This window comes from Zootoca vivipara, chromosome 13 (genome assembly GCF_963506605.1).
Source record: "Zootoca vivipara chromosome 13, rZooViv1.1, whole genome shotgun sequence".
Classification (NCBI taxonomy): Eukaryota; Metazoa; Chordata; class Lepidosauria; order Squamata; family Lacertidae; genus Zootoca; species Zootoca vivipara.
In genome coordinates, this window is record NC_083288.1 from 49,309,508 (window position 1) to 49,332,467 (window position 22,960).

Sequence of the window (22,960 nt, forward strand, 5' to 3'; positions counted from 1 at the left end):
GTGATTCGTTTCATAAGAGTTTCTATTGCACTCCGTTACAGGTAGGTAACCGTGTTGGTCTGAGTCAAAGCAAAATAAAAAAATTCCTTCAGTAGCACCTTAAAGACCAACTAAGTTTTTATTTGGTATGAGCTTTCGTGTGCATGCACACTTCTTCAGATACACTGGAAACAGAAGTCAGTCCCTTATGTATATACAGCAGGGGTGGGTGGGATGGGTGATGGGCTGATGGGAGTGGTAAACTGTAGATGGCTGTTAATGACTGCTGATGACTGCTATTGGTCCTGTGGGGAAAAAGCAAGGCTGAGGCGCTAAAGAAAGACTTGATCATGCGTAATGAGATAAGAATCCCAATGTCTTTGTTTGAAATACAGCACTGGCATCCTGTGTGCCTATGTGCAAAGTGTGGAAGCAGTGGGAGGAGTGAGGAGTTGCTAAGGGGCCATCCAGCATCAAAGTAGGCCCAGTTTAGCAGAGGTACAAAACTGGAGGGAGGGCAGCAGGAGGAGGTGATTTAGGCAAGTGCAACTCCAGCATCCTGTGAGACAGACATCAGCGGAGCCACCTGGGATAAACAATGAGATTGGATTCTATCTTCATTATGCATGATCAAGCTTCTTTATAGTGCCTCAGCCCTTGCTTTTTTCCCCGCAGGACCAATAGCAGTCATCAGCAGTCGTTAACAGCCATCTACAGGTTTACCACTCACATCAGCCCATCACCCATTCCCCACCCACACCCACCACCCTCTGTATATACATAAGGGACTGACTTCTGTTTCCAGTGTATCTGAAGAAGTGTGCATGCACACGAAAGCTCATACCAAAATTAATACTTAGTTGGTCTTTAAGGTGCTACTGAAGAATTTTTTTTATTGTACTCTGGGTATTGATGGAGGAAAAATATTGTGCCACTGTATGCCAATGGGCTGATGGGTACATTCCAATGGATCCCAGAAACTACATTGCCACCACAGCCGGCGATAAATAGAGGATAAAAATCTCAGGATGTTACAATATAGTTAGATGACTCCTTACTGACAGTGAGTAACTTGCGATAACCAGAATACTGACTTTGAGATACCAAAGGCGCCCAGGCACAAGTGTCTATTATTTGTAACTTCAGTTTGGAGTGTGAGTGGGAGAAACTGTTAGTTTCCTAAGCACAAAGTCTGCATCCTGTTGTTGTTGTTGTTTTGTTGTTGTTGTGTTGTTGTTGTTGTTGTGTGTAGACTCTCCCTTATATCGTGATATATTCTGTCCTCAGGCGACCCTTGCGGACAAACCTTCTTAACACTTATTTCAGGCAGAAGCCGATCAGTTTCGTGTCAGCAGTGGTTCAGAACGCTCAATAAATTCCGGCGAATATCTTGGAAGCTTGGTTCAAAAACAGCTATACAAGACCACTTTCCTTTCACTGAACTCCAGAAAACAGCACGTCATAGAAGGCAAGCGCCTTAAGATGCCGGTGTGCTACTTGGCTCAATTAAATAAGCAATTGTCTTGAAATTATCCGCCGGAAACACGTTCCTCTTCTTGGTTACTGAAAAGGAAACCCTCCAAAGTATCCTATTAAATACTTTCCACAAGTGTCCGTCCAAAGGAACATTTGCTATTTTGACTTAAAAGCAAATGTTTACATATTTGAAGGCTTAAGAACTAGCCAGGGGCTGAACTCCCTCTGTTTTCCAGGCTTGCCTTGCACCCCCGAACGTGAAAGCCAGATCCTTAAATCGCACATATCTCTTCCATCGATCCCTCCCGGATCCGAAATTATCCGTGCTGCTAATTTCGATTAATTGACATTATAAGCGGATAAAGAAGCACAAAGCGCAAAGGCCCCCAGCCAGGTAATGGCGTGCACGCGCCGTCCCCGGAACGCACCAATCAGAGAGCGGCTTGTCCCCTATAAATAGCGGGCTCCGAGCCGCTGCTCGCGCTCAGATTTCGGAGTGGAGGAAGAAGCAGGTTCCGTGCGATTATGGCTGAAGTTGCTCCTGTCGCCGCTGTTGCGGCCCCCAAAGGTACCGCGAAGAAGGTGGCCCCGAAGTCCCGTAAAGCTTCAGGCCCCAGCGTAACGGAACTGTTGACCAAGGCGGTGACGGCGTCCAAGGAGCGCGGCGGCATATCCCTGGCCGCGCTGAAGAAGTTCGCTGGCGGCCGCCGGCTACGACGTGGAGAAGAACAACAGCCGCATCAAATTGGGCCTGAAGAGCCTGGTGGCCCGAGGGATCCTGCTGCAGACCAAGGGCACTGGTGCCTCGGGCTCCTTCAAGCTGAACAAGAAGCAGGCGGACAACAAGGACAAGGCGCCCAAGAAGCCGGCGGCAGCGGCGAAGAGCAAGAAGCCTTCCGCGGCCAAGGTGAAGAAGGCTGTAGGAGCCGCTGGGGCCAAGAAAAGCGTCAAGAAAGTGACCAAGAAAACGGCGGCCAAGAGGCAGCCAAGAGCCCCAAGAAGTCCAAAGTCACAAAGCCCAAGAAGACAACGAAGAGCCCTGCCAAGCTCTGAAGCCGAAGGCTAAAGCCAAGCCGAAGGCATCCAAACCCAAACTGGCCCTAAGAAAAAGTGAATTAACATTTCTGCTGCGGGAGGCCATTTAACAAACGCTCTTTTAAGAGCCACCCACAATTTCTGCGAAAGACTGAATTCACTGGCCTGATCGGCTTTTCTCCCAAGTTCTCGAAATTGGTTAGTTTTATGTTGCGTATTCCTAAATGAGATACATTAAATTAATTTGACAGTGACCGAGCGGTTTAAAACGCTGGATTAAGACTCCAGCCTGAAAGGCAGTAAAGCAGAGTGGGTTCGTATCCCACCGCCAGTTACATTTGTTCCATTTTTTACATTTGCGATCACAACAAAGGGGATGCGGTTTATTTTTTCTTACCATAGTGTCGTCTCCTGCATATGTTGATTGCCATTTGATGGAAGAATATAATTTAGGGGGAGAACGCCAGGTGCGGGGCGCGGTATCAGCGCATTTAGAAAAATTACAGTGCTTTGGTCATGTTTGCAATAGTTCTGATTCATGATCGGTTGACACCGCTGGTTTGCTACTTCAGCTGTGTGCGGTACTTTTTTTTAAAAAAAAACCCGTAACTGTCAACCTGCACCGACGAGGATGGGATTCGAACCCACGCGTGCAGAGCACAATGGATTAGCAGTCCATCGCCTTAACCACTCGGCCACCTCGTCGCGGCTGTTGCTTATAAATCCGGCTATTCTCCTGGCCAGGTTCACCTGTTCTCGCATTCACCTCTCGGCTTTACCTATACCTATATTATTTTCAATAGGTTTAAGGTGAAAACAAAGGGGGTGACTTTGAAGACTTCATATCCACTGTCTCACTAGTTCATTTGCTCCTGATACTTAGCTCTCTTTCGCAGTGCTAGTTTACAGATGCTTGTTTAAAAATGTGTATTCAGACGTGCAACGAATTGCTATTTCTTTTAAAATGTTGGTCTCTTCCTTTTCTCATCTTGTCCCCCACCCCCTTTCTTTTCTCTTTATTTGCAAATGAAAAGTGGTCTTCCGACTTCTTTCAGCAAGTGTTCAGTAAATAACTTAAATACAACTTGTAATGGAATGGCAGCACTTCGTTTCTTTTTAACTTCATGTCCTCTTGTCTTTTCTTGAAGTGGCATAGCTAAATAAAGTGTCAACACAAAACGAAGCCTGTTTGAATGTTCACAGCGGAGAAACTTATCGTCAAGGTCAGCAATTCGCACTGCTGACTTTATTAAAGGCCGTAGAACGAAAACGTAAACTACTGATGCCGAAACCCGGGATCGAACCAGGGACCTTTAGATCTTCAGTCTAACGCTCTCCCAACTGAGCTATTTCGGCCAGTGATAATAGCTGCTTTGATGTAATGTGCAATCTCAGCAGTTCTTAACAGAATAATGCTGCTTTACTCAAAAGGCTATAAAAGTTTGCCTTTTGATATTCCTGAAAATAGAGGAAATGCTATTGTGCGATAATATAATTAACTGAAGAAACATATACAGAAATCTTAAAAAGTAGATTAAAATGTATGTTGCATTGGCCGGGAATCGAACCCGGGCCTCCCGCGTGGCAGGCGAGAATTCTACCACTGAACCACCAATGCATCCGCTCGTCAAGCTTCCCCGTCACTGTATATGTAGACGCTTTACAATGTGTGAGCGGCATTTTCATAAACTTTGGAAAACTTTGGACGTGTTTGTTGGCATGGTTTCAGTTTGCAGCTTGGCCGTCCTGCTTTCCAAAAATGAATCTCGGGCCCCAGCAATCAAAAGGCAGCCTGTTCTCCGCCACTTGGGCGATGCCTCCTTCAATCTAAGACTCCATATTCTTACAACTTTTTCTTCAGTCTGCGCTGTGTTGAGTGACCTGCGATCTCCTATCTTAAGGCACACGAGAGGGAGGGAAATCACCCCGCCCGTCTGGAAGGCACTCTGCACAGGTTTAAATGTGCTGGTTTCTTTAAGATTGCATAACGCCTTTCAGCTGATTACGCCGCCCCCTTTATCCCCCCCCTCCCTCTAAAGCTTTTACTGCTTAAGTTTAAGGAACTCAGACGGAAGTTTTCGTTTCTGCTTTCCCTACTTTGGAGACAACACCACTAATATATTTAAAATTTCTTTAAACTCCACTAGAAATACATACACACACCTTCTGCTTTTAAATTACTTTTCCTCTTGAGACTGAAAGAGACAGGCTGCGACCAACTGGAGACGCAACCCTCTAAATTCTCTCCAGGGTTTGTGGCTAACGTGCATTTTGAAAATCGACGGGGGTTAGGTTAGGGGAATGGGAGAACCCCCATTCACAAGCAAAATGAGGTTCCACCGAGATTTGAACTCGGATCGCTGGATTCAAAGTCCAGAGTGCTAACCATTACACCATGGAACCAAGCATACCAGCTGACTCCTGTCCTGTGACTTTGTTCCAATTTAATAGCATACTAAGATAATAACATGTGCCAAATATACCACCCCCTTCTTCCTATGTTTACATTATGGAGGAATATCGAAGGGTTTAATCAGATACTATTTGAGTCTTGAAGCACTTGTCTTTTTTATTATTATTTTAAGAAATACTGGAAACTGTTGCACTAGGAGTGTTCCCATTTCACTGGAAGTGTGAAGCAGACAGGCAACAAGGACTAGTATCAAGGAACAGCAAAAAATATATTCCTGATTTTTCTGGTTGGCCTCTCATCGGCACCCATTCCTATGTTGCCATCTGTGTATAGTATATGGACACAAAAAACAGGTTTGGCAGGACCCAGACCACAGAGACTTGCAATCTAAAAATATACTGTACTATGGTTTAGCTACAATAGGAATTTTAGTCTAGGGAGTTGGTCATGGGCATAGCCAGGGGGGGCAGGGAAGGGGGCAGCTGCCCCACAATCAATAAAAATACATAGCAAACTGTTAGGCTTGCCCCCCTAACAAAATGCCTGCCCCCACCCCAAAAAATCCTGGCTATGCTCATGGAGTTGTTGCAGCACTTTGAAAGTGGGTTCAAAACAAGTAGGATATTTGCAGTGTGGGAGGTTGGCAAAAGGAGGCGTTGATTCTATGCGCCATTTGAATTTGATGACACTTCGAAACTAATTCTCAATTCACTTTGAAACATGGTGTTGCATTTTGATGTGGTTTCTTTTGTACCTGTCCTGTGCTTTATCCAAGTGCGAGCAGCTCTGGGAAAAGGTCTGCTCTGGAAACCTGTATGCTTTAAACTTAAACAAAATATTCAAACTACTTGAGGGGGGGGGAGGAACGGGGACCTGAATGGGACAGAGAAATCATTCTCCTAGTTTGCAGTCTTCCCCCAAACACACTTGCATAGACTTCCCTGGCCAATAGACCAATAGACCAATTACTCTTCTCCTGTCCAGTAGTCAAACTGCAGCTTGCCAGCTGCTTCTGGAAAGTTTGCAGCCAAGCAAACAGGACCGGCTGCGGTGTGCCAGGCTGGTAGGGTGGGGGCGCCGGAGTGATCTCCGCCCCTCAGCACCAGGGCGCACGACCTGCTCGAGACTGCCCTGCAAGCAAAGGTTATGGTATCCTTCTTGTTTGGGTCAAACACCCACTGCTACTACAGACACCTAGAAAGCTTCCCTTTGGGGGACATAGCAACAGGGTGCAATCAATTTCTGGGCAGGACATTCTTTTCTTTCTGACATGGTGAAGATAGCAGCTACATAGGTAAGTATTTATAAGGAATAAAATAGACATGGTTCTAGTTTTGCCAGGAAATTTACAACCTGACTCAAGGCCTCTGACAACCTGTAACTGAGGCAATCTAGCATTCGGTAGTGAGGGGTACAGAAGAAGTAAAATGGGAAATCTAGGCTCTCAGGATGGAGTCCAAACAACCCCAAGCAGGGTGAATAATACACCAGTCTCAGATGGTAACATTTTACTGATGCCCCCCACCCCAAAGCCCTCTGATAGAATCCAGCAATGACAAGAAAAGGTTGCTGTCTCTGTTGTGAAAAAATAAGTCCCAAAGAGAACGCATTACAGAACAAGAACACCAAGAGCGTTATATAAATATATTGACAGTGTTGTGAGTGGGACAATTAGCAGGCTTCCCCTCCTTCAAAGATCCACACCCAAAGTTAATGAAGCAGGAGGAAGAAAGAGCTTTGATGAGCAAGCATTCCTCCAAGGTGAGGAATGTGTGTGTTTTAACTCCCTGGCCTCACTTCCTCTAAGGAGCTGAAGCTCAAGTTAATCAAATTCTCCTGCTTTTTTTTGTTTTAATGATCCCCTTTGTGCAACAAGCAGAAACAGCTAGAGGCAGGGAAGACATCCTGCCGGCAGAAACCTGAAAATGTTTCTTAGGTGAGGTTCACGTGGTAAGACTCACCTAACAAAATCTAAGCAGGTTTCACTGCTGTGATGGCCTTGCCCCACACAGAACCAAGCAGGCTGCAGTTTGGGGAGAGGATTTGAAGACTTCTACCCACATAAAAAAAAAAAAAAGGCAAAAGCAAATTTGCAGCTGCCAGGGCAGATCAGGACTGCAAATATACCCACGGCTTGGAAAGGGTGTGATTACAAGAGGGTACCACCCATTTGCCCAGAAATCTGAAAAAGTTCAGCTTTGTTGCTATTTTTTTAAAGTTTCTGACTCATGGATTATGTGTGTGCACAGTACATTATTTACTGATTTATCATTGCCTATGTTTGGTCACATCCACAGCACAATTTTGAAGCACTATGATGCCATAGTAATTCTGGGAGTTGCAGTTTGTTAAGCGTGTCGAAAGATGCCAGGAGGCCCCTATTCCTCTCCCTGAACTACCATTTCCCAGAGTTCCATGTGAAGAGGGATTGATGGTTAAACCACACTGAGATATTGTAGCTCTAGGACAGGCCTGGCCAAAGTTGGCCCTCCAGATGTTTTGGGACTACAATCCCCATCATCCCTGACCCACCGGTCCTGTTAGCTAGGGGTGATGGGAGTTGTAGTCCCAAAACATCTGGAGGGCCAACTTTGGCATGCCCGCTCTAGGAGATGTCCTAACAACTTTTGGCAGCCTTACAACTCCCAGGGTTCTTTGGGGGGACTGTTTAAAGTTGTATCATAGCACTTTAAATGTGGCCTAAGACAGTCTGAGTGTTCGTTAAGGGTAGTCTAAATAAAAAGGAGAACTGATGAAACACAGATAACAAGAGATTTGGGGAAGGGGGGGTAAGGAAAGACATCTATGCTTTGCAGCTACCCCACCAACACATGCAAGATCCCCCTGGTATTACTGTCTCTAGAGAAAAAAAGAATTCACTACTCGTGCATGAAAACCAGGAGGAGCTTGCTTTGTATGTAAAGCAAACTCCTTGCAGCATTTTAATGAGAACTATTACGTAATTATCCAACTAAAGCCACCTCCCATGACATGCAAGCCAACATAGGTTCTTAAGCCCCTGAGCCTTCGTATAGAAGAGACAGACATACATTAAACCCCCACCCCTTACACCAGCTGTAGTACAATGTCAAAATAAACCCCCTTCGTTTCAGCATGCTTTCGTGCAGATATTTACAGTGGATTATGCCCCAAATCACCACCGCAGGAGCATCTCATTCAAAAAGCGAGGCCAGCTTAGAAGCATTCCAGTTTGCTTCTCTGGGACCCCCCCCCCCCGATGCTTTCTGTTCCTCCTCCTCTTTCAGAGAGCTATGAAGGTAGCAAATTATTGGAATAGAATGTCCTTCCGGGCCTGGGGATGAATGAAACCAGGTAACGGCCTACATCCATTTGTCCTGGGGCCAGGGAACTGTTTGAAGCCCTGCATCTGGCTCCTACTGCTTCTTGCTTCACAGCACAAAGCAGAAGAAAACTTTAAAGATATCCTTCTCAGTAGGTACTTGGATCTATGGAATCCAGCCAAAAAGGGGAGGTTCTGCGCCACAAACGACGTCCCCTCCACACCCCCAAGCAGGCATTTGCCAAAGGAAAAGGCGAAAAGAAGAATCTGGTTGGAGGGTGGTGGACTCTCTGCAAAGAGAAAGCTGCCAGCTGGGAAGGGATTTCTAGTGAACCGTTCGCTCCTTCTGCCTCTGGTAGTCTGGAAGGGAAATAGGAGAAAAAGAATGAGGGGCAGAACATAAAGACAGCATTCCTAGATCAGGACACAAGCCCTTCAAGTTCAGGATCCTGTTTCTCACGCCCACAATGTTGGCATGAAGGCAACACTCCCACTGTTGTTCCCCGACAACTGGTGTTCAAAAGGTAGACCAGCCCTGAAGCTGGAGGTTTCACTTAGCCATCACTGCCACAGACAGACCTCTCCTTCAGGAATTTGTCTAATAAATACCCCTTTTAAGCCCTCTATAGTGAAAGAGAGGTGCCTCCTCTTCCTACATGGAAATGTGACGGAACTCCACGCTACCCTGTTTCCCCTATTTTAAGACGTAGTCATAAAATAAGCCATAGCAGGATTTTTAAGCATTCAAGGAATATAAGCCATACCCCGAAAAGAAGACATAGTGATAAGCGCAGCAGCAATGCCAGCCACGGCAGGAGGAGGAGGAAAAAAAAACAAGACATCCCCTGAAAATAAGCCAGTGTTTTTGGGTTTTTTTGAAGAAAAATAAATATAAGACGGTGTCTTGTTTTTGGAGAAACACGGTATTTTGAAATAGGGGTGTGTGTGTGTGTTTCATATTTTGGATTTGTGTAATGGGGGAGCACATTATTGTCCCTCTCCTCTTTCATGAATATAGTGGGTCCCAGTTCACCTGATAAACATTCTCTTCCAAACAAGCCAAAGATTTTGCAAAGAGCAGCGGCAGCAACAACAGCACTTACTATATGGGAAGAATCGGACTCTCATAATGATCTCCCGAGCAGTTTTCAGGATCTCCACAGCCTGTAGGGGAAGGGGGAAAACAACAGATGAAGAACTGAACCAAGAAGGGCATCACACTGGGCTGAATCATTGATTCTCTGCCTTTCCTTCCCAGTGTAGAAGGCATCCCATGAGCCTTCAGACCACATCCTGTGGCTGCTCCATGCAGGCCTCTGGTTTATTTTCCTCCTCTCACCTTGCTGTGCTCGATATCCTGGAAGTCGACGTCATTAACTGCCAGCACTTGGTCTCCTTCCTGCAATCCAGCTCGGTGTGCATCTGAATCCGGGATCACCTGGGATCAGGAGAGGCAAGACCACCCTTCAGACAGAGGCCAGGAACTGCAAATGCCCCCATGCGACTCAACCCCCTTGGCATCTTGGGGAAGCTGGCCCCATCCCGTCACACAACTGCGCTCTGCCACTTCCAAACCTTTCACCCCCCAAATGGTGCAGCAATAAAACTGCAGGCGCATTTGTGGAGCTCAGCAGGGTCCGGTGTAGTCTCAAATTGGATGAGAGACTGCATGTTGAGATTCATGTATGGCTAGGGGTCGGACTACATGACCCTCAGGGTCCCTTCCACCTCTATGATTCTATGAATCCAATGGGTTCAGAAGCTCTGTTGAATGGAGCAGAACTTGCTTGCAACACAGGAAGGACTGAGCAGCTGGTTTCCTTGCCAGTTGTAATGAAACAGCAAAAGGAAAAGGTTTAGGACAAAGGCACAAAAATGAACACTGAGGCTGCTGGGAGGGGCAGGCAGGATTCCTCCCTTCATTTTTATTTTGAAAACCTGCAAATCATGCTAATAGCAGCTAAACTGAAATAAACTGTTCTATTTTTAAATCCAAGCATTCTTCTGCTGGAGGAGACTCTTGAGAGTCCAATAGACTGCAACAAGATCAAACCTATCCATTCTGAAGGAAATCAGCCCTGAGTGCTCACTGGAAGGACAGATCGTGAAGCTGAGGCTCCAATACTTTGGCCACCTCATGAGAAGAGAAGAATCCTTGGGAAAGACCCTGATGTTGGGAAAGATTGAGGGCACTAGGAGAAGGGGACGACAGAGGACGAGATGGTTGGACAGTGTTCTCGAAGCTACCAACATGAGTTTGACCAAACTGCGGGAGGCAGTGGAAGACAGGAGTGCATGGCGTGCTATGGTCCATGGGGTCACGAAGAGTCGGACATGACTAAACGACTCAACAACAACAACAATTCTTCTTTTATTTGAGTCATGTGATAAAGTAGAGTAATTTTAGATTAATTTTTTTAAACCAAGATCTGTATGAAACGTCTAAGTCATTTACAAAAAAATAATCATTTGAAGTTGCAATCCTTGGCCTGTTTGTTTGGTAATAGGTATGTGGCATAAGCTTCCAAGGAAACATGCATAATAAATGATGGATATTCTTCACAGAGAAAGTGAATCTCATCAAGTAATTTGGCAAAGGAATGGACTATTTTATGCTTTATTGAAATTAACATATCAGATTAGATGGGGTGTTTTTCTATAATTTCATATACTAACTTAAACACAAAATTCTCATAGGATGAAACTGCAGGTCATTCGACAAGTGCAACATATAATAAGAACTGGTGAATGAATTTTACTTTTTCCTCTGCTCTCTTCGACCCCTTTACCTTTTGTGTTATGCCTTTTAAATTGCAAATCTGTGGGCAGGGACTACCTTGTTTTGTGATCTCACATAAACTGCTCTGGGAGCCTTCTCGTCTGAAGCAGTGGCATTGTAATGGGGGGGGCGGGGGGGCCGCCCCGGGTGGCAGGCCGGGCAGGGGGCAGCAGGCTGGATGGGGGTGACCACCTCCGACTGCCGTCGCCGCCCCTGCGAGCGCCCCTCGCCACCCACGTGGAGGCGAGGCCGGGGTGCACTGCGCAAAGAGCTCCGGCGGCTTCCGAGCCGACTCCTCCACGGCGTCTCCTCCCTGACAAAGGAGCTGCCCTCCGCCAGCAGCGCAGCCCTCGCCCGCCTCCACGATGGCCCTGAAGAAAGCCAGGCGGCGGGCAAGCAGGACCAGCCCCTGTGGAGCCAGCGCAAACTGGCTGTGAGAAGAACCGCCTCGAGTGCGGTAAGGACGGGCCTGAGGGAGAGGCCTGCCGGACACCGCCCGCCGCTGGCTGCTGTGTCGCCGCGTCATATCCCTCCTGTGCGTGCATGTGTTGTGTGTCACGACGCATGCGTGTGATGGATAACACCCCCCCCCCCGCCTTCAGGTTTGCCGTCCCGGACGGCCAGGCGGCTAGCTACGCCACTGGGCTGAAGATCATGATAAAAATGCTTTAAAAAGAAATGACCAGCAAACCTACTGTAATTAATTTACTTGTCAAGGAAGTAACAGAACTAGGCAGCCATGAGGTCAGGACTAAAGATCAACGCACCTTAGAGATGAAGATCCCCAGTTGTGATGCTTTTCCTCCTCGAATATTAAAGCCCAGCTAGAAAGGAAACAGATTAGCGTTGGAGATTTGGAAGCTCAACATATAGATTGTTCCTGAATACTGTCTTCTTCCAGACTGTTATTTCTGCTCCAGGCCTTTGGGTGACAGAGGTCTACCTCATCGTTGCCTTTTTACTGCAACCCACAATGACCCCATGAAATAGAGGAACTGTTACCAATGGCCAGATGGATAAAATACAATTTGTAAAGCACAGGGCAGGTTACAAATGCAGAGAATCCCCTCCAAGGATAGCTAACTTTTCAGTAGATAGAGCATGGGTGAGGAACCCAGTATCCTCCAGATGTTTCAGACTATAACTCCTATCATTTCCGACCATTGCCCATCCTGACTGGGGCTGATGGGAGGTGGAGTCCAAAAAAGTCCGGAGGACCTAGTGTTTTCCAAGCCTGGTGTGGAGAGCCTACAATCCCAGCTGAGAAAACCTCTCACACCCTTGTAATCCCCATCTCCCGCAAGTCCCCTAAGAGTGGGCCACGTCTCACCTGTGCCCCTGGAGGTTTTTTCAACACAATGGTACGAGGCAGGAATTGGGTCAGCTCGTTGTTATAATCCGAATGGTAAATTCTCTGGGGGGGAAAGCAAGGTACAAAACTAAAATAAAATAAATGGCAAGGTGAATTTCATTGTGGAAATCAGAAACTTATTGGGCTTCATTGTAGCATTCCATTGCCTGGTTCTGGTCCAAGAAGACTTAAGAAAAATGGCTGAAGAGTAACTTGGATCATAGCTGCCAAGTTTTCCCTTTTCTCGTGAGGAAGCCTATTCAGCATAAGGGAATTTCCCTTTAAAAAAGGGAGAACTTGGCAGCTATGACTTGGATCTCTTTTAAAACCTTACAACCAGACATCACCAGACTGCTGTAGAAGAGGGTTAGCCAACTCCCAACTCTAATCAGCACCTAGCAGTATGGATTATATAACATATCAAAGTGATTTAACAATACAAACAGCAACAATAAAAAAACATAAATAAATTATTTCATATATGAAAACGCTTTGGAATCCAGTAGATACAGTCTGGGGGGAAAGTCTCCACTGAGTCATCTTGTTGAAAGAGGAAGGTGTTCAACAGGTGCTGAGCTGGCACCTGCCTGATACATGAGAGAAATCCACAGGGTAGGTTTAGGCCCAGTTCCTAGATCATACGGAATAATAATAATAATAATTTGTTGTCATTTATTATTATTATTATTATTACTAGTATCATTAAGCCCGTTAAATAAACGGGCGCTAGGGCATATGTGGTGAAACATTTGTAAGAACAGACTTGTTATAGTGCATAAAAAAGTGGACAACCATGCAGTTGATTTGTATCTTATTTTAAATTATTCTTGTCCCAAGATGTATAGCGCTTTGTACACCAGTTCCAAAATCTTTAAAATAGCCTGGTAGCTAATTGGCAGCTAGCGGAATTAATTCAACAGCTGTGTAAGATGATGGAGATAGTCTGACCGGGTGAGCAGTTAAGCTGCTGTAGTTTGCACTAGCGTCCAGGACAATGCCAGGAGCAGGTCCCACTAGACGTGCACTGCAGTAGTCTAGCCTAGGGGTTACCAGCAAATGGATAACAATGGCCAGACTTTCTTAAAGACCCACGGGTCTTTTAGATACACACTTCATGAGGAGGGATCCAGGTAGGAGGGCTCTCGTAGGGAGGCAGAAACACCACGGGATAGTCATCATACGGGATCCGGCCACAGCCACCACCTCCGATATCCATTTTGGAGTCAGCACAGAGCTGTGAAAGCTCCAGACGATCGTTCCGAAGATGGGATGTCAATTCTGGAGAGAAAACAGTATACGTGGCCTGTCAACTTTCCTTCCAAGTCACATATGCTTCAAGGCAAGGAGAAATTAATGGGGAAAATACACCCACACCCAAAAAGCTAGCGAGTTGATGTGGTATAAATAAGAGTCTTTTTTGTTAACTGTAAGTTTGTTCTAAAGTTGTCGTCTTTTCCTCCTCTCCAAAAAACTTTTGTGCTTTAAACTTTTGCATGATTGCTTTTAAAAATCAAGTACAGTTTTCTCCCAGTTCAGAGATGTGAGAGTGGGAAAAAGCTATACTTGATGAATCCTATATCTGTCAGAACACTATTAAAATCTGGTCTCTTTTAAACTAGCTTTGAACACATCTCTTTTTAGAAGATCCTTTGGAGTTTAAATTGCCACACAGGATAATGATGTTCATTTGTCCAGGGCTGGGTTTAATAATATTTTGCTGTTTAAATGTAACAGGTTTTCATTTCATTCCTCTACCCCGAGCAGGAGGAGAGCTGGAGGGGGGAGATGTTTTCATGCTATTTGAAAACATATATACAAATGGCAAATATGTTTTATGTCTACTTGCTATTTTAGCTTTATTTTATGCATATACAGATCATAGAATCATAGAGTTCGAAGAGACCACAAGGGCCATCCAGTCCAACCCATAGCTGCCAAGTTTTCCCTTTTCTCGCGAGGAAGCCTATTCAGCATAAGGGAAAATCCCTGTAAAAAAGGGATAACTTGGCAGCTATGGTCCAACCCCCTGCCAAGCAGGAAACACCATCAAAGCATTCTTGGCATATGCTTGTCAAGCCTCTGCTTAAAGACCTCCAAAGAAGCAGACTCCACCATACTCCTTGGCAGCAAATTCCACTGTCGAACAGCTCTTACTGTCAGGAAGTTCTTCCTAATGTTTAGGTGGAATCTTCTTTCTTGTAGTTTGAATCCATTGCTTCGTGTCCGCTTCTCTGGAGCAGCAGAAAACAACCTTTCTCCCTCCTCTATATGGCATCCTTTTACATATTTGAACATGGCTATCATATCACCCCTTAACCTTCTCTTCTCCAGGCTAAACATACCCAGCTCCCTAAGCCGTTCCTCATAAGGCATTGTTTCCAGGCCTTTGACCATTTTGGTTGCCCTCTTCTGGACACGTTCCAGCTTGTCAGTATCCTTCTTGAACTGTGGTGCCCAGAACTGGACACAGTACTCCAGGTGAGGTCTGACCAGAGCAGAATACAGTGGTACTATTACTTCCCTTGATCTAGATGCTGTACTCCTATTGATGCAGCCCAGATCTCGGATTAAGTGGGAGATAAATAATGCCAAACAAAGATAAATAAAATATATATCTGCTCCCATTTATACACGTACACAGTACAATGAATGCATATGCCAAAGACTCATATAGCCTATACCAGCCTTCATTCCTCACTGCTTAACTACTGTCATGAAGTAGTGATTTTGCAAGCAAGTATCGCTGGGTGGTTAACAATTAGTTAACAATTCACAATTAGTCCCCAAAGTGGGAGCTGATGATGGGGTGGGCTGGCTGCCAGCATTCCCCAGCCCCTATAAATCTTTGATTAACCTGCCAAGGGGAGGAGAAAACATGTCGTAGATCAGACTGCCGCTTGATGTCTGTAGCTGGTGCTACAGAGAATATGCCAATAAAGCCTGATAACCCGTTCGGTGCCTATGTGTGAGTTATTCAAAGCTCGGAGGGAGGACTTGGGAAAGCGACCTCCTCCTTGGCATAACGGCATAGCTGCGGATTCGAACAGGAGTTTTGGAGCTTCAGCACCTTGCGTGTGAATGGCAAGCGGCCGTTCAGATGGCGGAAAGTGTTCATCAATTCCACCCACCAACATGTGCAGAGAGATCTGTTATTTCTCCCTGGAATTGAAGAGGAGGGGGAAAGAAACAGCCCAAGGTGTGCTATCCCTTACCAATAACAGCAATGGCACTCTCAAAACTACCTCCCTACCTCTTGACCAGGCATAGGCAAACTCTGGCCCTCCAGATGTTTGGGACTACGATTCCCATCATCCCTAGCTAGCAGGATCAGTGGTCAGGGATGATGGGAATCGTAGTCCCAAACATCTGGAGGGCCAGAGTTTGCCTATGCCTGCTCTTGATGCTAAGGCCCCACATCTGAACCATACATTTAATGCATCATCACACAATTTTATAAACATTCATGGCTTTGCCTAAAGATTCCTGGGAACTGTAGTTTGCTAAGTGTGCCAAGAGCTGTTAGGAGACCCCCCCCAGTCCCCTGGCAAGAGAGATCGACTGTTAAACCACCCTGGGAACTGTAGCTTTGTGAGGAGAATGGGAGGGATTGGGGGGGGGGGGTCTCCTAACGACTCTCAGCAACCTTAACGAAGTACAGCTCCCAGAATCCTTTGGGGGAATGCCATGGCTGTTCAAAGCGACATCACAGCGCTTTCAATTCATGGTGCGGATGGGGCCTTACAGTGGAAACCTAGAGATGTCTACTCAGAGGTGAGCCCTGCGAAGTTTCCATAGGAGGACCTGCTCCCAGAGGATTCTCCCCACCCCATGCCCACTTACCTAGGAGTAACCCCCAGGGAACTCCATGGGACTTACTTCTGAGGAGACACCCAGAGGGCTGCGAAATCAAGAGTGCCTCCCTTTGGATCCACTCCCACAAGAGCTCAGCGGGACCTACTCCAGAGTAAAGGGGCACAGAGGCGTCCTATCCGCTCCTGGTTTTTTCCTCCCTGGAAGAACCGGCCTTCCTCCTCCTGCTGATCAGCTGAGCTCGCAGGAACAAACACCAGGCTCGTCCTCCTCCAATCAAAGGAGGCTCCTCCCCCGCCAGCCACCCAATAAAAACAGAAGGATATCACTACTCTACTCCTACCGTAGTTGGGCTGCCTGTCAGCGAAGGAAGCCTGACGGTTGGTTGGGTTTCTCAGGAGGCGGGGATAATAAGGCGCTCCAGCCTCTGAGGGAATCACGTTTCGACGGGGAGAGTGGGGAGGAGTCGGGCCTGTTTTAAAACCCACCATTTTAATAGCTGCGACTCTGAATGTGCTGGAAGGCCAGGGCATACATATTTCAAATTGGGGGGGGGGGCGATTTAAAATGCGAGGAAACGGTATTTGTTCACTTTTCCATCCTTCTTTTAATGGCAACCAACTTCTCGCCCCCAACAGAAAGGGATTGGGGCTGGGCGTGAGACTGCTCCGGAGGTTGCCGTGGCAACGGTTGCTAGGCGCGCGGTCTCTAAGGCGCAGCATGTGACCCAACGGTCACTTCTGTGAGGTAAAGGAGGAGAGAGGCCTGCTCACTGCTTTGTTCCCTCAGGCCGGCTCCCTCCATTTAAAAATTGATCTACACCATCCTGGGGGGTTAAAAAAGGAAGGGCAGTATACAACATTAACCCATAAATGAATGAGAGAGTTCTCTCACACGCATCTTTTAAGGAAAGGGTTGACAATATACAGTCCTGGTTTCCTAGCTCTTGCCTCACGATAGACGCCATTTTGATCTCGCCGGGGCAGGGAAGCAACGTCCGTCCGGAGCTTGGAAGAACTACAATTCCCATCAGCCCCAGCAACGATGACGAGGGGGATGTCATCACTCGGCGTCAAGGCCGGGATTTGTCTTTCCGAGTCTCACCCGCTTCACAGGATCACAGATCTATGGCCACGTCGCTTCATAAAAACAAAAATTAATCTATATTTCGGTTTCAGAAAACAAACTAAACTGTGATCATGTTTTTGAGCTGCGCAGATAGTTGTGTGACGAGACCTCTGTAAACTGCAGTCAACTGATTTAGCAGAGTTTTCTTCCTTTCTCTCTCGCAAACAGTGGACAATAACAGAAGTTTTAAAGATGACTCACAAATTCTGTGAAGTCTCTTGCAGAGATTTTATTCCCTGACCGGGTACAAGCATTACAGTAGCAAATATATTTTTCAACTGTTAGAATCTCCTTCTTCGGGGATCATTCGTAGATGAGTGGATCACGGTGTGGATTTGCCAAGCATGCCTTCCTCTTAGCACGTTTCTCCCTTGCGTCCTGAGTTCAAGTGTCTTCAAAGCCCATGACACCTTTGGTAAAGGCTGTTCTCCAACTCGCAGGCCAGTGTTTCCCAATTGTCGGTGTTTATATTACATTTTTAAAAATTTGCCTTGAGAGAGTCTTCAAAGCTCTTTTGTTGACCACCAGCATTACGCTTTCCATTTTTAAGTTCGGAATAGAGTAGTTGCTTTGGAAGACGATCACCAGGCATCCGCACATGACCAGGCCAACGAAGTTCATGTTGAAGAATCATTGCTTCAACACTGGTGATCTTTGCTTCTTCCAGTACACTGGTATTAGTTCGCCTGTCTTCCCAAGTGATGTGTGTAAACAATTTTTGGAGACACCATTGATGGAATCTTTTGAGAAGTTGGAGGTGGCTTTTATAAATGGCCCATGTTTCACAAGCATACAGCAAGGTTGGCAGTACAATAGGACCTAATGGTCAGGGGCCCCTTTACCTTTAGCTTTATACCTCTTTATATTTTTAAGAAAAATCTCAAAGGGGTTTGCAGCATATTAAAACATCAATAAAACAATCTGAAGAAAGTCACATATATTCTGCAGTTGACCTTTGTATTGTTTCATTTTGAAATCGTTAAGATAACCAATGCTTTTTTTTCTTAAAAAATGTTTAGGGGTACTCTCATTTTGACTCAAGGAAATCACCATTTTATAGTTCACAAAATGTTTAGGGGTATGCGTACCCCTGTGTGTCCCCAGAAAAAGAGCACTGAAGATAATGTTCTAGTTTTCTGTTCAGTGCTCTTTTTCTGGAGGCACGCAGGGGTATGCATATTCCTAAACATTTTGTGAATTTTTGTCCATTTACTGTATTTATTTTTCCCGATTTGAACTATAAAATGGTGGTTTCCTTTAGTCAAAACGAGAGTAACTCCTAATCATTTTTTCCAGGAAAAAAAGCATTGGTTATCTTAACCATTTCAAAATGAATCAATACAAAGGAGGTCAACATATTTAATACAAAGTTAACAAACAAACAAAATCTTAAACATTTTTAAAGGGGGGGGGAGGCCAACCCGGGAATTTCTTCTTTGCCACGGTTCTGTACAGTAGCTCCTATTTTCCTTTCCGATCCCAAATATGACCTAAACCCATTCAGTTTTGTCATTCGCTAACAGACTCCCGACACCTCAAATCTAAGAGAACCCGACAACTCTTCGCAACAGGTACACCTCTGCACTCTGGCGTACGTCTATGCGCTGACGGTGGGGGTGGGTGGGTGGTCCTGACGTCATCGCGCACGCTGCCTCGGCCCGTCCGTGTGCTGTATTCCCCCCTCCCACCTCACTTGTGGTGCCCGGATTGGCGCGGCGGATTTGAACTTTGTAAGCTGAGGGAAAGGAGCGGCGGAGGCGGTGTCTCCGCGAGGCGAGGCGGTTGACAGGCCGGCCTAGGAGAAGGCCGCGCGCGAGAGGAGAAGAGGGTAACGGTCGCTTGCGGGGGTGGGGGGTGGGGACGGGCAAGGTCCCAGGACAGTACAAAGCTTCCCCCCAGCCCCGCTTAAAACCCTTTCGGTCCCCTTCCCCGCCTTTATCCTTCCACAAAGCGCCACTTCGGGTGACCGTTGCTTTTAAATTCCCAAATTGCCCCTTGGACGCCTCTTTATTCTTATTCTTCCCCCGAGGCTAGGTTCTCCTTCCTTGCCCCTCCCCCCGGCCCCGTTTGTATCCTCGCAACAACAACCCTGCGAGTGAGGCTCAGGCCGAGGGGGGGCCGCCCCTCCCCGCTTCTCCTCCCCACCCCCCATCTTCGCAAGGTGCACTAAGCGGGCGGGGGTTGGGAACTTCTGTGGCACAACAAACCTGCGAGGGGGGCTTTGGCGGCCGCCCTGCTCCCCTCCCCCTACGATGTCCTCTAAGCGAGCTTCAGGGCTGGATCCTTGGAGGTTTTTAAGCAGAGGTGGGATAACCACCTGCCGTGGATGCTTTAGTTCAGGCATATCCAACAGGTAGATCGTGATCTACCGTGTTCCCCCGAAAAAAAGACACTGTCTTATATTTATTTTTCCTCAAGAAGACACACTATGGCTTATTTCCAGGGGATGTCTTATTTTTTAATTACGCGTCCAGCCTCACCTCTTCCATGGCGCCCTCCAGAACTGCACCTATCACTATGCCTTTATTATTATTATTATTATTATTATTATTATTATTATTATTATTATGTTGCGCAAATGCTTAGAAATCCTGCTACTGCTTATTTTATGGGTATGTCTTACTTTTGGGGAAACAGGGTACCGATAGATCACTGGACGTCTGCGGTAGATCACGGGTAGATCATTGGTTCCCCCCAAAGAAGGTGAACAACTGTGGCTTCCCTAAAAAAGCTCAACATTTTACCTCCTTCCTAAAAAAAAGCTCAACAACTTTGACCTGCCAAAAAGGGGGAGTAGATCACTGCCATTTTTAACTCTGTGAGTAGATCACAGTCTCTTGGGAGTTGGCCACCCCTGTTTAGTTGATATTCCGGCATTGCAGGGGGTTGGGCTAGATAGATGACCCTTGGGGGTCCCTTCCAACCCTACCATTCAATGATTCTATAACAGCCCTGTGAGGGAGGCTCAGGCTGGGAGGTGGCAGCAGCTGCCAAGGTCCCCAAAAACGTTTCATGGGTGAGTGGAGACTTCTTGAATCAGGGTTGTGCTGGTTGTGCTACTCTAATGTTTTTATTTGAGTATTTTGGTGTGTGGGTGTGGGTGTCCCCCCCGCTTTTTGCATTTCTATTTATTGTCTATATGTGTGAGCATTGTGCTTCAATGTACGTGTTAGAGATTTCACTCTTATTGTAAACCATTTTGAGAAGTTTTATATATAAGTGGACTTTAAATGATTAACCCTAAATAAAAAAAATATATTACATTAGGTTCAGAAGCAGTTTGCCGCAAATCAAAACTGGTGGTATTTTCCAGTGAGCTAATGCTTTTTAACTTTTGAATTTCTTTTAGGAAGATAACATAAAATGTCAAGGGAAGATGCCCGGGTCATCCCTGTGCGGGTGGCACTAAGGTGCCGTCCCCTTGTTCCTAAGGAACTTTCAGAGGGCTGTCAGATGTGTTTGTCTTTTGTCCCTGGAGAACAGCAGGTGAGGAAAGATTTGGAGAGTTTCTGTGTGTGTTTGTGTTTCATCTGCTCTGAAATGATGGGATTTCATTAAAGATTTCCCCTGACCCACTTCGGGTTATCATAGGAGGATGAAATTGCACATGTATAATGAATGATACATCTCTCCATAGGTAACATGGTAATTTGTAGCTCTGAACTCCTAACAGTTTCTCTGTTACTGGTGCTGGTGTTACTGGTGCTAACATGGAGTAATGTTCTCAAATCCTCAAGAGCTGATTTTGATAAGAGGTGAAACCGTAGCCCTCACTACTTCTCTTCCTTCCTCACAGGTGGTTCTGGGTAATGACAAAGCATTCACGTATGATTATGTCTTCGACCCATCCACTGAGCAAGAGGAGGTGTTCAACGCCTGTATTTCTCCCCTTTTAATGGGCATCTTCAAAGGTGAGAGCTGTTGAGGTGGAACATGTTGGGAACATCTTCAGTAGGATGTGCCGTGGAGGAAAGGTGGTGGCTAAGCTCTTTGGCCACAAAAAGCTTGCTATGTTTTAAAAGGTCCTGCATGCCATGCTGGCTGGACAGTAACTTGATACTTGGAAGTGGCATCTTGCTTTACTGGAATGTATTGCGTGGAGCATGTGAGACTGAAGGCACTGCAAGCTCAAATCCGGGGTGTGGGGGGACTTCTGTCCCACAAGCCTAATTTGCCCGCATCAGCCAAGCCTCACTGACCTGCCCAACTTGGGGTAGCACCCATAGCTTGTTCTTGATCAGGATCCCATCCAGGCACTGAGCCAAACCTAGTTAGTATCTGTAGTGAGGCTGCTCCAACTGCCTTCAGCCCCTGGGACCCGTGAAGATCACAATTTAGGTTGATTTGTGTGTGTGTAACAGAGTATGAAAAATAAAGAGACTTTCTTCCCTACAAGTTGTAAGAAAGATCGTAAAATCATAAATTAGCTGAGCAGCTGCTGAAAAATGTGCTGGTACTAGAGTTTCAGTAATATGCAGGTCAGGGTGGATTTTATTTAAATCAAATCGATTTATATCACTAGTCAGTAAGACTTGATTTAAATATTTTTATTTTTATTTTACAGAAAGACTCATTCTTGCTGGTATCATCTTAATATTTACAACCAAAGGAAGATTTTGTTTTGGGAATAATAAATTTTCAGAGTAGTTTTTACAGTTATGCCAAAAATTACGGATTTGCTTATACTGTTAGAAATAGATAGACAGTAATTATGAAATTATTGTAAGGTTTAATAAGTTACATATTTTTTGCTCCATAAGACGCATCTGACCATAAGATGCACCTAGTTTTTAGAGGAGGAGAACAAGGAAAAAAATATTCTGAACGAAACATTGGATGTATGATTTTTTTTGTGCAGGCTATAGCCATGGACATGCTATGTGATCTGATGGTGAATTTGGGGTGAGCCAGTGCAAAAATCCTGAGGATCCATGTGCTTTTATCTCCTCCCTCCCAGGCAGCCTCCTTTATCGCTAGCGTCCATAATCTCCCTCCTGATTGCTTGCCAATCTGCTGCTCAGCGGCTTCCTTTCAACACCCCCTTCCCTCTTTCTAAAAAGAAAAGAAAAGCACAGTCTGCTTTTTGCCCCTGGGCAATTTGGCTCCAGGGACCACACATTCGCTCCATAAGATGCACAGACATTCCCCCTTTTTAGGAGGAAAAAAGTGCATCTTATGGAGCGAAAAGTACGGTAACTGTTTATGCTGTATTGGAAGGAGAAAAATAATCATTTCCTTAATAACAATTTAAACAATTTATTTTACTTAAACAATAACATTATAGCATATGTTTCCATGTTTGTTAACTGATGTGGTTAAACGTTGTTTTTTTAAAAAACTTAGACTGAGTTTTAGCACATATGAAAAACTTAAAACAAATTCTTATTTCCTGATGAATAGTCGTTGGACTATAATGTAACTTAAATAGAAAACTATTTTTAGAAAGATTTTTCCTCCAAAAGCATTTTATTTCTAAAAATCTGGTTTAAAATTTAAAACTGCTTATATAAAACTGCTTATAGATGGTTGGACAGTGTTCGCGAAGCTACGAATATGAGTTTGACCAAACTGCAGGAGGTAGTGGAAGACAGGAGTGCCTGGCATGCTCTGGTCCATGGGGTCACGAAGAGTCGGACACGACTAAACAACAACATATATATCATTGATTTTTATCCATCCTGATGCAGG

The 22,960-nt window shown here is 45.6% G+C and overlaps 2 protein-coding genes, 4 non-coding genes and 1 pseudogene across 9 annotated transcripts in view; 2 read left to right on the top strand and 5 right to left on the bottom strand.

The window, feature by feature from the left end:
• The first annotated feature begins 1,944 nt into the window (after positions 1-1,944).
• Positions 1,945-3,078, top strand: LOC118094258 (histone H1.3-like; annotated as a pseudogene).
• A 35-nt stretch (positions 3,079-3,113) lies between these two features.
• TRNAS-GCU (transfer RNA serine (anticodon GCU)) lies at positions 3,114-3,195 on the bottom strand. The gene has a single exon. It is a non-coding gene; the product is annotated as a tRNA-Ser (tRNA).
• A 578-nt stretch (positions 3,196-3,773) lies between these two features.
• On the bottom strand, positions 3,774-3,846 carry TRNAF-GAA (transfer RNA phenylalanine (anticodon GAA)). Its single transcript has one exon. It is a non-coding gene; the product is annotated as a tRNA-Phe (tRNA).
• A 191-nt stretch (positions 3,847-4,037) lies between these two features.
• TRNAG-GCC (transfer RNA glycine (anticodon GCC)) lies at positions 4,038-4,108 on the bottom strand. Its single transcript has one exon. It is a non-coding gene; the product is annotated as a tRNA-Gly (tRNA).
• A 713-nt stretch (positions 4,109-4,821) lies between these two features.
• TRNAQ-UUG (transfer RNA glutamine (anticodon UUG)) lies at positions 4,822-4,893 on the bottom strand. Its single transcript has one exon. It is a non-coding gene; the product is annotated as a tRNA-Gln (tRNA).
• Positions 4,894-6,957: 2,064 nt separating this feature from the next.
• On the bottom strand, positions 6,958-16,400 carry PDZD11 (PDZ domain containing 11). Of its 3 annotated transcripts, none has more exons than XM_035134462.2 (7): positions 16,293-16,400; positions 13,446-13,612; positions 12,314-12,397; positions 11,751-11,807; positions 9,544-9,642; positions 9,308-9,368; positions 6,958-8,564 (listed from the first exon to the last, which is right to left on the bottom strand). In XM_035134462.2, exons 2-7 carry the CDS (start codon positions 13,548-13,550, stop codon positions 8,530-8,532), a joined length of 441 nt encoding a protein of 146 aa, XP_034990353.1. In that variant the 5' UTR covers positions 13,551-13,612; positions 16,293-16,400; the 3' UTR covers positions 6,958-8,529. The 3 variants fall into 3 exon arrangements, with proteins under 3 accessions (XP_034990353.1, XP_034990352.1, XP_034990351.1); XM_035134461.2 differs by having other exon boundaries at positions 16,175-16,393; XM_035134460.2 differs by having other exon boundaries at positions 16,211-16,392.
• A 2,593-nt stretch (positions 16,401-18,993) lies between these two features.
• KIF4A (kinesin family member 4A) overlaps positions 18,994-22,960 on the top strand; it is a 30,996-nt gene continuing 27,029 nt past the window's right edge. For both annotated transcript variants that reach the window (XM_060281878.1, XM_035134455.2), the window contains exons 1-3: positions 18,994-19,100; positions 20,622-20,758; positions 21,069-21,183. In XM_060281878.1, coding sequence (XP_060137861.1) covers positions 20,636-20,758; positions 21,069-21,183 — 238 coding nt within the window. In that variant the 5' untranslated portion in view covers positions 18,994-19,100; positions 20,622-20,635. The remainder of the gene's footprint in view (positions 19,101-20,621; positions 20,759-21,068; positions 21,184-22,960) is intronic.